General features: G+C 36.7%; 1 protein-coding gene across 5 annotated transcripts in view; it reads left to right on the top strand.

The window, feature by feature from the left end:
* The window catches only part of THSD7B (thrombospondin type 1 domain containing 7B), a 316,607-nt gene that overhangs the window by 186,143 nt on the left and 117,294 nt on the right, over positions 1-13,170 (top strand). For all 5 annotated transcript variants that reach the window (XM_084524236.1, XM_084524235.1, XM_084524238.1 and 2 more), the window contains one exon: positions 751-854. In XM_084524236.1, the coding sequence (XP_084380362.1) occupies positions 751-854 (104 nt within the window). The remainder of the gene's footprint in view (positions 1-750; positions 855-13,170) is intronic.

Here is a 13,170-nt window from a genome sequence, read left to right as displayed (position 1 = left end):
TTTGGTACCACAGGCACTCAACTGCCTTAATCATAATTGTATGCTTATTGCAGAAACAGTCTTCTCCCCTGATGCTCTCACTCCAGTGAATAATATGCACTTTAAAAATTTCTGATTAGACAAATAGTACAATAGGGCAATTACTCACCACTCTCATTAAAATTCTATGACCCATCTGTTATACAATGTTAGTAAATAGAAATGTATTATATCTATGCATATAAATCTTCAAACCACACATCCAGTAGCACATAGACTCAGAGCAGAGCAGGCAACTGAACATGGGGACAAAGCAGGAGCCGAAACACTCAGCTCTGCATGGCACTGTACTGCACAGCACTATAGAAAGCTACTGTCTTGCATTCCTGGCTGACACACATCATGGCACAGAAAGCAGCAGATTGTGTAAAGCATCAGACATGTGAGAATGGGGTTGCAGGAAGAGAGTCTGATTTCAAAGCTCACTGAATCTGTTGTTTATTTTGTGACTTTGAGTTACACCCCCAAGAAATAAAAGGAAATATGGTGGAAGGATGGTGTGGCTTTCTAGAAGGTGAGCCTTAAGTCTGAATTTCAGTTCACAATGCTTATTTCAGGTCTGATTAAAGCTTTTGTTGTTGTTGTTGCTGTTTTTCCTTGAGCCTCTGCAGTATATCATCATCTGTATCTCAGCTTTCAGAAGTTTTTGTCTGGACTTATGAATTGTTTTCCAATTTTAGCTACTTAAGTGTTGACCTTTTCGTCTCATAGGTGGAAGACCCATCGATGGAGTCACTGTATACTGGTACCAGATTCAGTGAGACAGGGTGTGCTGGGATATAATGAGGCGTGTGGACATGGTTTGCAGTCAAGGGGTAAGCTTTCTCCATGCAACCTCGAAATATTTAAGGCGATGGAGGGTGACATTTAAGAAGGGTCTTTACAATTTTACAGTAGCCCATTTGGAAACAGTGACTTCAAGGGTAAAATAAAGTGTTTTGGGAAGTGGATTCATTATATAGCTTTGCTGCTGTACTGAAAGCTAAAGTACCAGTAACATGATAGTTTACTAGGAGTACAGGGATGGCTTTATGCTGGGTATTCATGTATCCGTACAGTAAGTACCCTTGTTCTTCTGCCTAAAGATGAAGTATGTGGGCTTTGAAAGAACTATCTATCTATAGATCTCTGTGAAGTAATCCATTCTTGGCACTAAAAATGGAAAGGATAATTTCCTCATGATTTTAAATTTTGCTAATAATTTGCCTGAGGCCTGATTTTTACTAGGACTATTTGAGGAGTTCAGTGTGGGTAAAGGCTTTGGGCTCCTGCCCTTTGTGTGATTAAGCACTTGGAAAATACAGTGATCCAATTGTCTGAACAAAAGCGTTAAGAAAAATTTCACTATTCAGAGTATGTGATCGGAGTCTGTAGCAGTTCCTGCAGATGGCTTGAGATGTGACTGTTATCAGTCTGTTGAAAAATCTAATAAAACCTTTAACAAAAGGTTATTTTTATTGAAAAAAGATTACTATACAGGTATGCTAACTGAAGAAACTTGACATAATAATTTACTCCTTCACAAGGTTAGAAACTATTCTTTAAAGATGAACTGAATTTCTTACATAATCTGGAAACAAAGGAAAAGAAAGAGAAGCCCTGACAGTATGTGGGCTGCATCTGAAAGAATAAATGTTTTAAACTACAATTCAAAGGAGTAAATAACTTTAGCTAGGTTTTGACCACAAGCCTATGCCTACGGTTTTCAAAGAGAACTCCGTAAATTGAGATGTCATAAAATGTATTTCTGAATCTCCATGTGAAGGGAAGGTAATCTTCAGTAAGTGCACGAACTTTTTATTAATCTTACTCTGACAGAATTTGAAGCATAATAGAAAAGTATTTTGCTTATTTTTGCTCTGTGGAGAGCTCTCCAGCAATTAAGGAGGCTATGTAGTGTTTTGGGGTAATCATGGGAAAGGAATCTCACAGCCTGGTGGGTTTAAGCAAATTTTGCTTCAGTGCCAGGTTCACTTTTTATAATTAGCTGAAGTTTTCACAACAGCTCCGATTTTCATAATTGCGTGATGTGATAGAACCAATCTGCTAGGCACTACTGAGGATGAATGAAGTTTCAGCAAAATGAGTTTTCAGATGAAATGCATGGAAGATTTTTGAGACATCTCAAAACAAGAAAACTCCTACAAACAAGAGGAGTGATGTCTGCGGAGCAGGCAGCTGAAACCAAGCTGCTAACTGATGAAGTCGCTTCTGAAAAACAAGCTGGTGGACTTTCGGTGATTCTGCACCTGATCTGTAAAAGTGTTTAGTAAGGGAAACTTTCAAAAATCTTATGTTTGAACCTTGTCTTGCTACCTGAACTTTTCAAGAGCAGTTAGCATGTGTGAAGAGGTGCTGTGTTAACAAACTGTCATGGAGTAGCCATTTAGACAAAGGTGGCACATGCTTACACACCCTGCAGGATGTCTTCCAGCATGTAGACCTCAGCGCTGGAGGACTTCTGAATTTATCATTCTTCACTATGAAGGCAGCCTTTGGAGGTTTTTTGAAATAATATATGAAGCAAGTCCAGAGAGTTGGCTTTGTTCAACCTGGAAAATGGGAGTGGGGATGCAGTCACACTTCTTCCAGAAGGGCATAATAAAAAAACAGAAGAAACTATCGTAAGTTGTCCCAGATTGCTTAGGAAGGCTGCAGGTGCACTGGAGATGCTTAAAACTCAATTGAATAAGGACCTGAGCAATCTTTTCCAACTTTTAGGTCCATCCTTCTTTGAGAAGGCATTGGACCTCCAGATGTCCCTTCCACCCCAAATTATATAGTATGATTGTGTCAGTCTATAGAATTCTCTTGAGGATAAACTGTGCCATCAGTGTAAGAACTCTAGGTGTTATAGTTTTATGCTGTCCGTCAATATTCATGTATCCTACAACAGCTTGCATTTGAGGCATCACCAGTATTCTACACAGTAACTGGCTTGCATAGTGTGTCAGTCTTTAGCTAGTAAATGCTTATTCTTCAAAGAGTATTTATATGAATTTGCCCAACCTCTTTTTTACTATACAACAGCTATTACCCTTTTAGCACTGAAGATAATCAGGCACAGAACATCCACTTTAGAAATTTTTTTCTTTCATTGTCCATGTCCTGACTGTCATGTAAATAAGAGGATTTCAGTTTTCAGTGACTGTCAGGTCTGGCTAATTATAAAGGCATTGAATTAATATCAATTATTTCTAAAGAAAGAAAGTGTGTGTATGTGTATATGTTTAGAATATATTTAAAATATAACTGTGACTCTGATGAGGGAAAAGTAAGTCTGAAATGGCTTTCAAGCTCCATTCTTATGGCAGATTCTGAGATAGGTACTTACAGATCTTGTTCCACGAGTGTTTTCACTCAAATGGCACGTGTAACATGCTGAAGATACTGGGATTTATTTGAGTAATGAACAGAATAGCCAAGGAGATGATGCCTCTCTGAAGCTGCAGTTTTCACAGCTTTATCTTGGAATGATGTTGCACTAATTAAAACAGCCTTTCATTTTGTGTATCACCTTCAGTAGACTAACTTATTCAGGAAACAGTCAGGCAGGTAAGAGGAAAATAGTGTTTAGAGCTAAGAAAAATACTTGTTATTTAAACTTCATTAAGGCATTATTTGCAAAAGAACGTGAGATGGGGCACTTGAGAATAAAACAGGGTAGGGATATTACTGTTGCTTGACAGTGACATAGACAACATTTCTAACAATAAATGAAGAGCTTTACAAGCTTTTCTATTGCGATATAGCTGTCATTTTCCTCGACAAGTGACTAATTTACTAGAAGGTGTCAAGACTGTGAGAAAATTGCTTCTGCTTCAGATGCCCTTTGGTGACTTTACTGTTCTCTGATGTTTGTGATGGAAGATCCTCCAGAAATGACCTCTCTCTTCAGTGCTGACATGATCAGCCATCTTAGACATTCACTTTTTTGGGGGGAAAAAATGTGTTGCTCATTACAAGGGATTGTTAACATTTAATTAGTGGATGGAAAGCCTGCTTTAAGCAAGTGTCTTTGAAGGCTGCTTCAAAAGCTATTGGATGAAGTAAATGGACATGTATTGAAGACCAGACTGATGTAATGAGGCTTGGCTTTAAAAAAACAGTCTTGGAAATACCTGACAACATGGTTATGAAAAAAGTAGTTACTTTCCAAAAGCAGGGAGAAGCTGCAGCAATGGAATATGTCATATCTTATTTTCTCCTGTTCCTGCCACATCTTAATAGTGATTCATTTGAGGGATTTGACCATATCTCTGCCCATTAAAAAAAGGGATATGTCCATCTCTGAGCTGTAAGTCCCAGTTGGAAGAATACAGAAGTGCAATGACATGAAGCAGAAAATTAACACAAAAGCAAATATTCTTAGAGAATAATTTATTGATTTGTGTACAGTAAAACAACAACAAAACCACCAATGCCATAATGAGAAACTACTACTCTGCTTTGGAAGAAGTGCACTCTCCCTGGCTAACCTGAGGTGACGGTGTGGACTAATACTGGATGGCCTCCTTGTGCATCTTAGAACATTTTTTTCTGGTATGCTGTACTGTCAGACCTTGTATGATATATTTCTTTTGTCCATTAACAAGGTTGTAAATTCATACCACATCGGATTTGCTAAGATAGTTGTTGATATAGATATAATATATTTCAGTACAAAAGTTGATATATGAATTGGCAGTGAAAAATTGGGAATGCAGGAACCACTGGGCTCAAGGAATTTAGGATTCCTTTCTCCTTCATTGCAGGTTTCTGCAAACTCATTTGGAGTTTGCAGTTTGTAGTCAGTAGCTCCATCCAACATTAGCTTTGCCTGGTAGAACATTGGCAACTTGAGCCTTATTCTGGGTGATACTGAGGATTTGATAGGTTTGTCATTATATATTTCTATTTTTGTTTGTTTATTTTTCCTGATGGTGCTGGTCTAGGGACACAATGGTAATTGGTGGTTGCGGGGAAATGACTGGGAGTGTGGACTCGGGAGCACAGCAAGCAGAACGTGAGTGCTAGTGCTCTTGGCCAATATCATTGTCTGGAAGACACCTGCTTGTCAGCTGGTAGCACTGATAGCATATAGCTGAGGGAGAAATAATTACCAGGGTAAGGACAGGAGCTGGGTTTTGTTAGTGATGTATTTGAAAGGGTTTGTGAAGTGAAGTCTGTCTAGGATCAACATTCAGGGGTAGTCTTTCCAGGATGCTATCAGTTGCATCTCTGCAACTTCGCCAATGTAGCCATTCTGCATCATACTGCAAATTCATGCAGTACATGTTATCTGTATTTTTATTTCCTTGTCACTGATACTGCAATTTGCAGCTTACAAACACATGGGGAGTAATAAGGTGATAAGAAGCAACCAAAATAGAATAGATTTACTATTATTTGTTCTTGATAATCTGATTTCTTTCCTTGGCAAGGCGGCTTGCTGAGGGTTGGCAGTAAGGTAAGTGGGAAGCAGGACATATTTCCTTGACTTTAGGAAGACTTTGAGTCCAGTCCTACGTGATAGTCTCCCACAGGGTATTCAAGTTCAGAAATTCAAGTTGTATAAATTGGAGAATGCTCTGAAATCAGTACGACCAAGAGAAATGCACGATGAGGTGGTTGTGCAAAAAAAAATTTCAAAGCTCTGTTATCAGCTGTTTGCTGTCAACCAGGAAGGCTATTTCAAATGTCATCACACCCGCCACATGTACGCTTGGCTGTCTTCACTGTTTTCACTAACAGTGTGTATAATGAAATAGAGAGTACAAGTATAACACATCTGGGTAATCACAAATTGTAGGTTGTGAATACTTTGAACTGCAAGCCAAAAAATTCAAGTTGGGTAAATTTGAGAATGTTCTGAAATCAGTGAAGTGAAATTTTCAGTAAAGAAAAAAATGTGTAGCAGTTACACTGTGTAGAAAGACAGGCAGCAGTGCTGCAGAGGTGAGTGTTGAACTGAGTTATGGACTATGAGTTAGTAGCATTATGCTGTTGTAAAAAAAAAAAAAAAAAAAAAAAAAAAAAAGGTACACATCATTAAATCATCTATGTCTTATATTTTATTTCTTATCTCCAGCCTCCTGAAATTGATTTTTCTAATTCCTAAAATAGAATATTTTAACAGGTAATCCTCACTTTTATTTCTGTTCAGTTATGTTTTCTGCCACTGTAAATGATGACAAACAATTAAGATCAAATACAAACATCAAACCTTTTCTTAATTAATTCTAATTCCTTGTTTATCAACAGAATCAAAATAGATTAGGAATTTTATTTTTCTTCCAAAATATCCCATTTTCATTCATCAGAAAAAAATAGTTATTTGTGAGTCTAAACTCTGGTGAATATTAGTGAATGATTTTAAATCTCTTGAATTTAATGAAATTTTATCCTTGATTTTACACTTGAAAATTATTTACAGTCTTTGTGAACTATGCATGAACTGTGCACAGGAATTCGGAATTCAAGAGATTTATCATGACAATATGGATGTTTTACTACGTAAATCTGGATTGTTTGTATCTAATTTCTACCAGTTTACCTTTATGATCTTTAAAGTACTTCCCAAAGTCTGTGTGTAATTTTGGATTTGATAGTTTCATACAAAAATGTGTGATTATGTTTCACAAAGAGGAAAACAAGGAAAAAATTGAGGAGGAGACATTGATACAAAATTAAAAAAAAAAATCATTTGGAAAAGCTGTGTGTATGTATTCTTAGCCTTTCCTACAGTAGCAGAGTGAGGAAAGTTTCTGCTCACAGGCAGGTTTTTGATGGGATGTATTTGAGTTTGGGCTCAAATAGAGCCAAATTGGGTTAGAATTGACCAGTAGCAGAGAGGAAAGGGCAGATGTCGACTAGGTGAGATGCGGTGGATAAATCACTCTGAGCATTTGTGGCTGACTGAGATTTCTGCAGTTTAATTTTGAGATTTAACATTACCTACTTGTGTAGAGATCGTCCTGAGCCCCTTTCTGAAATCCTGATGACTTAGCTGAATTGTCTGTGTAAATATTTGCATGGCTTTTTTGATGGCTGCAGCAGGTAAAGTAATAGTTTGGGGAATTGAAATTAGTCCATGTATTGTATCACATCCCACTGATTTCCAGGTCATGTTTTCTTGTAGACCAATTTTTTTTTTTACTTTGGACTCAGTTGATAGGACAATGGGTAAAAAGATTGATACCGATTTTCCAGTGACAAGTTGCTGACAAGAGAATGATAGTGGACTACTCTCCTTTTTTATGGGAGATGTCAGCAGACATCATAAGACACTTAAAACACTGCTACAATATTTCAGTCTGGGTCTGGTCCAGCTTCTATCTCAGGTATATCTACTGTAAGAGTATTTCACGGGCAGTAGGAGAATTGGCATGACCTTACTTTATAGATGCTAACTAATAGCAAGAGAGACTCCAACTCATTCTGTCACTGTAGCCTTATGCCAGCAAAACATAAAAACTAAGGAGGCTCTTATGAGAATTTGTCCTGACAGTAATCTACAGTGCAACATTTTATCCAAAGGCAATTCAGTATTCTGTAGACTTTCCATAAAATAAAGATGATGAAGTCTGCGTCAGATAAATTATATGTATTTGATTTCCTTCAAAAATAGGACAATATATTCTACTCTATACAAGGAAACAAGTAGGCTTTCTAGCTTAACTCTGCACTGTTCCTATCTGATAAACAAAACAGGAACATCAGCATCTTAGTACCACACGCAGCATTTATTTTCTGGGAAAAAAAAAAAAAAAAAAAAAAAAAGTCTTGATAAGTAGAAGTCTTTTGAAGCCAGAAGGCATAAACACTGAAAATGTATATTACAAGCATGTACCAACAGAGGGATTGTTAAAAGATCAAAATAATGAGAAGTAAAGCAGAGGAACATCAAAGCTTTCCAGGCTATGTATTTCTGCCTTGATTAGGAGGAAGGAGGGAAGAAGGGGGAAAAGAAGGCCTTAGATCAATAGGAAGTGGCCCAATCACCTCAAAGTCAAAGGCAGCACCATTCAAATGTGTACAATTTACAAGAATTGCTAGAGCATCTCAATCATAAAAGTCCCAAATGATCTGACAGCACTCACACCATATTTAGCAGGTACACATAAAGAGTCAAGATCATCTTATCTGAAGGAAACTCCTTTTAAAATGTAAGGGTAGATAGATTTTCATTTTGTCTTTCATCCCTCTGATTAAGTTCTGCTCTCTTTGGTCCTCCTAAGATTTCTTTCATCTAGTGTGTAGTCTCTATGATCTAAGAAACTATCTTTGGTGAAAGTCATTTTTGGGGTCCGTTTTTTAAATGATGAATTGTCATTAAACAGAGTATAGCAGATGAAAGTGGTCCAAGGAGAACCAAACTGTGCTGAGACTTACTCAGGAGGATGAAAGACATAATGAGAGACATAATGAAGAGCAATCTCTTCCTCCAACTGGAGACAGGCCCTTCCAATTACAACTTGTTTTAGCATCATCTTCCATTGATTTAAAATTCAGGCTATGAACTGTTGATTCAGACTTTTTGTACAAACCCGAGAAACTTCTATTATATCAATAGTAGGCCTGGGTGGTCACACTTCTTGTTTTGTGCAGAGGGTGTTATAAATTATAACTGAAACCTTTCTGTGACCATGGATTGTTTGTAAGTAGACCTGATTGTGCAGCTTTGTCTGCTACTTTTCAAAAATACAGGAGCCATTTTGCTCTAAAACTCTGTGTTTTGATGACTTAGAACCTGAAACAAGAGGGTTTATAATCCTTCATATTTTATATGAGTTCATGTAACTGTCACTGTAACTAGTTATAAATATATAGTTATATATATATATATTTTTTTTCCCATGTTCCTTTTGCCTCTTCTGTGTCTAGTATACTGTAGTTCTATGAATTAACCCTGCAGTGTGTAAACCATTTCACTTTATTGGTGATTTTCAATTAAATTGAATTATCCTTTGTTCATGAGACAATTGAGTCTATTTTGGTCACTTTTGTGTTTGCTGTTTTATACAGCATTTTCATGTCCCTCTTGCTCACATCCATGCTGTAGACAGTCCCACTCCGTACTGATATAGATCTACTTTTGATTTTATAATTTTTTAATTTCCTTCTTGTTATGCTTATGCTGTTTACAAATCCAAAGATAGTTCATGCTAAAGCCATTCTGGTTCACAGGAAAATTGTTAAAAATTCATCTGAGCTGCCCATGATAAGATCCACCTTCTCTGGAAATGGCCCGAAGGAGAACTTTTCTTCAAATAGGCTCTTTAAACTGGAGACCTTAAAGCATGACCAAAAAATAAGTAAGTTTATTAAAAAGCTTTTATACTCCTGGTTGTTGGAAAAACATTAGAGATGCTTTTCTCTGAGCCATTACCACAATAATGTCATCTTGTCCATAATGATCTCAGTCAAGTGGAATAACAAGTTCTACAAATTCTGGAGACATTATGTGGGAGGATAAAGACAGGATATGTATTCTTACAGCATGGTGGTACACAAGATACTTAGTTTGGTATTTATTTTACCTAGTTGAAGAAATGGTTGGTTCTGGGTTGAAACGCTGATGCTACTTATGTCAATGAAATATTAGAGGACTTTGTCAATTTTGTGGGAAACAAAACAAAAATTAAGCAAAAACCAACCAACCAACCAATAAACAAACAAGCAAGCAAACAAACAACCCAACTATTGGTGAAAGGAAAAATAGAGACGTTGAAAGGAATGGAAAATTCTGTTCTTGGCAGATATTGTTTGTTGTTAACGCTGCTAAAGTTTGCCCTGTCTAAGGACTTTTTGTTAGAGAAGCTGAGTAAAAGTTGCATTTTGCATTTTTCCTTGTTCTACATCAGTTAGGAAACACTTATTAGAAATTATTGACAGATTTCTTTAAATAATTAAACTATGGTATTGAACATGAATATTAGAATCCTAAATGACAGAGCTCATCAGTGTCGCATACTGTAAATCTTCAAGCACAAGATATGTTAATAGTGGCATGCCACAAAGGTGCAAAATGAATCCTGATGTCATGTTCATTAAATGTGGACTTGTATATTTATGTTACTCCAACTGAAATTGAGGTTTTAGACATGAATTTTTCAGTTTCAGAATACATGAATAACCATGGCTTAAACTGCCTTTCAAAAATCCCACAACCTTACTGTCAAACAGGTGCAGTAAAATGGCAGTATGGTAACTGGAAGTGACGAGAATACTTATGAAATGCTTGTACTTATGCAAATACTTCAAGTAACTGTGAAGTGGTCAGTATTTCCTACATTTTCTTTACACATCCAGTGCTGCTCTTTTTTCTTGGCACCATTTCTAAAGATGTTCACGTCACTATGTTCTGCCTGCCCTGGAAAGAAAATTAATTGATATATCCTTTTTTTTTTTTTTTTTTTTTTTAATAGCCTTTCTATATTAGGAAGAAATAGTGGTTTCTAGCACATAGAGAATATCCATTGGGATAGAAGTTTTCTTTAATGTTCAAAAATATATTAAAAAAAATCTAAGCACTTTCCAAAGCTGTTTGATTATTGCAGCATTAATGCTTCTGAGCATTCTTCCTGTTCAAAACAGCCCCTTCTTCCCTTTCATTAACAGTATTGTCATTGAACTGCTTCTCAAAGGATTCAGAAGAAGATTCAGTCTTCCTTATATTATAATAAATCAAAAGAAACTTCATCCAAAAAATTGGAATTCCACTGGAATAAAATTACTACACAAGAAAAAGCCATCTCTATATTTTGATGGCAATAGATAGTAATGAAAAAATGTCATCTCCTAACAAAGATTTTTCTAAAGTCAATTTTTTTTTCCTGGCAGCCACTGGTTTTGCCTAGTGCGTGAAGCATTTATTAAAGGATTTCTGATATTGGCTTTGTGAAATAAGGAAGGTATGGAATAATATATTCTGATATTTTACAGGTTTTTCCCAGAGTAGGGTATTTTGTAATGTCAAATTTGGATCTCGAATGTGAAGCCCTGTAGGAAATGTGACTTCCTACCACTTTTCTGGGCAATTCTAACATCAGTACTGTCATTCCTTTTTGACAGTCCCCAGAAGTTTCAGTCCTGTGATCATATATTTATTTTCTTTGATATGTACCCCAAGGTGATGGAAATTTCTTCGAGTTATCTCTTTTCTGCTATCTCTTGGATATTAACTTTCTGTATTTTTGTTTCTATCCCAGTGTTTGTGTTGGCAAAAGAAACGCTTGAACTAGAGCTATGCTATATGAGGGAATCTAACCAACCTATTAAAATGTAATAGGCTTGTCGGAGGCCATCTACTTCAGCATTTGTTTAATCCAGGGTGAAGTAGATCAGCATGTCCTCAAGGGATGTATTACGTGACAGAGCAGCACTCCCAACTGCTGCCGTGTGATAAGAATATATGGGCTTCCATAGCCTTTGCCCTTGCTGACCACGAGCCTTCACTGCTGGCTTATTTTGTTCCTTTTGCTCTGAGAGGATATCTTAATAATAGGTACTTATTAATAAAATTTGAGAAAAGCAAGCATGATTTGGTCTGTAGTACTGAGCAAATAATGTGTAGACATTAACTGCTGACAGGGCCTGAAGGATTTAACTCTTCTGTTGCATTCTGACCCCATAGCTTGTGATGTGGTCTTTACACACATCATCTCTGGGGGTACATTGGGACATTTATTTCATTCATCGAGGCAAATCAGACGTACTCTGTTTGTGAGAAGTTGCTTTGACCAGCAGGTGCTTTTCAGTTCCACTTTGAAATGATCAGGTAATGGAGCACACAAAATTCACTGCCTGCAAGATGGATGGGTTTTGTGCAGGCTGCATTGCTGGTGAAGTTGCATGTGAACAAACCTCCAAACAAACGGGAAATACATTTGTGCTTTAAAATAAATAGATATCTTCAGCGCGTAGTTTCACGGAGTATAAATTTTCATGTAATCTAAGCACATCTGCTCATAATAATTAACTTCTGTGGCATATGAAAGGAAAAGCTACATCAGCTCTCTGGTATGATGAGATGGATTGCTTGCTGTCTGTTCATCATAATGATTAATTGTAGCATTTATATGAAAATGGCTGCTCTTTATTCATTTTTGTTTTTAGATCATGTACCTTGCTTTTTTTAAAATCTTATTTAAATGTAAATACTCTGAAAATCCTGTATGAAAGCATAAACTTTCCAATTTTAAGTGCTTTGATGAGAAACCAGGCAAAAATGTGTCTCTGCTTAAATTGCCTTATCTGAAGACTTTGAAAGATGCCTGTCTTCCTAGTTACATGAATTTCACAGGTAAACGTAAATATAAAAAACAGTAACCATGAAAGAAATCTAGAAGGACTATGGAATTTCAGTTAATTCCGAGGGCTGATGTTTCCAAGAGGCAAACTTAATAATACTGAAACATAACAGCAGTTTGCAGTGGGTCCTTTGGTTTTCAAAGTATTAAATATTTATAGTGAGGAAAATAATAACCTGTTGCCCTTCCAAAAATTACATAGAATTAATTTATGGGCTGTAGTTTAGAAAATTTGAGTACGTGCTTTGTTGAATGTAAGCTTTCACATGTGCAGTGAAAGAAGTGATGGATGTATGAGTACAGCTATCAAGTAATGCTGGCCTGTCAAGTAGTTTGATCAGGGGACACAAACGATCCTATTGTATTTACTCCCAGTGCAGTCATCATCTTCTTCCATTACTTGAAAACAAGTTAATAAATGTTGTACAGGTAATCCCTGCTCTGGTTCCATTATTACTGTGTTTTGAAGTCTCAATTTTTTTTTTCTTTATTGATAAGGTGATTCCACACCTGTCAGTGCAGTGCTCTGGATAAGCAATATGCCTCCTTCGCACACAGCATCTCTGCAGTCAGCAGCAAAACTCATGGCGTTTCCTTGAACAGAAGCCCTACTCTAACTTCTGTCCAGAAGCGTTAACACCAGCAAATAACAGCTGGTGAACAAAGGCATCAAGGTGTGGAATTGGTCTGTCTGCCCTGCAGTGCTGACACGCAGTGCCATGTGAGGACTCCTAGACCCTCATATAGCAACTACATAAAGAAAACCTTTAGAAATCTCTGGCTAACCTATTTTATTATTTTTTTCTTGTGGGTATAAAGATGAAGGAGGTCACTCACA

The sequence above is a fragment of the Aythya ferina genome (assembly GCF_964211825.1).
Source record: "Aythya ferina genome assembly, chromosome: 6".
Taxonomy (NCBI): Eukaryota; Metazoa; Chordata; class Aves; order Anseriformes; family Anatidae; genus Aythya; species Aythya ferina.
This window is presented reverse-complemented; position numbering and strand designations above follow the sequence as displayed.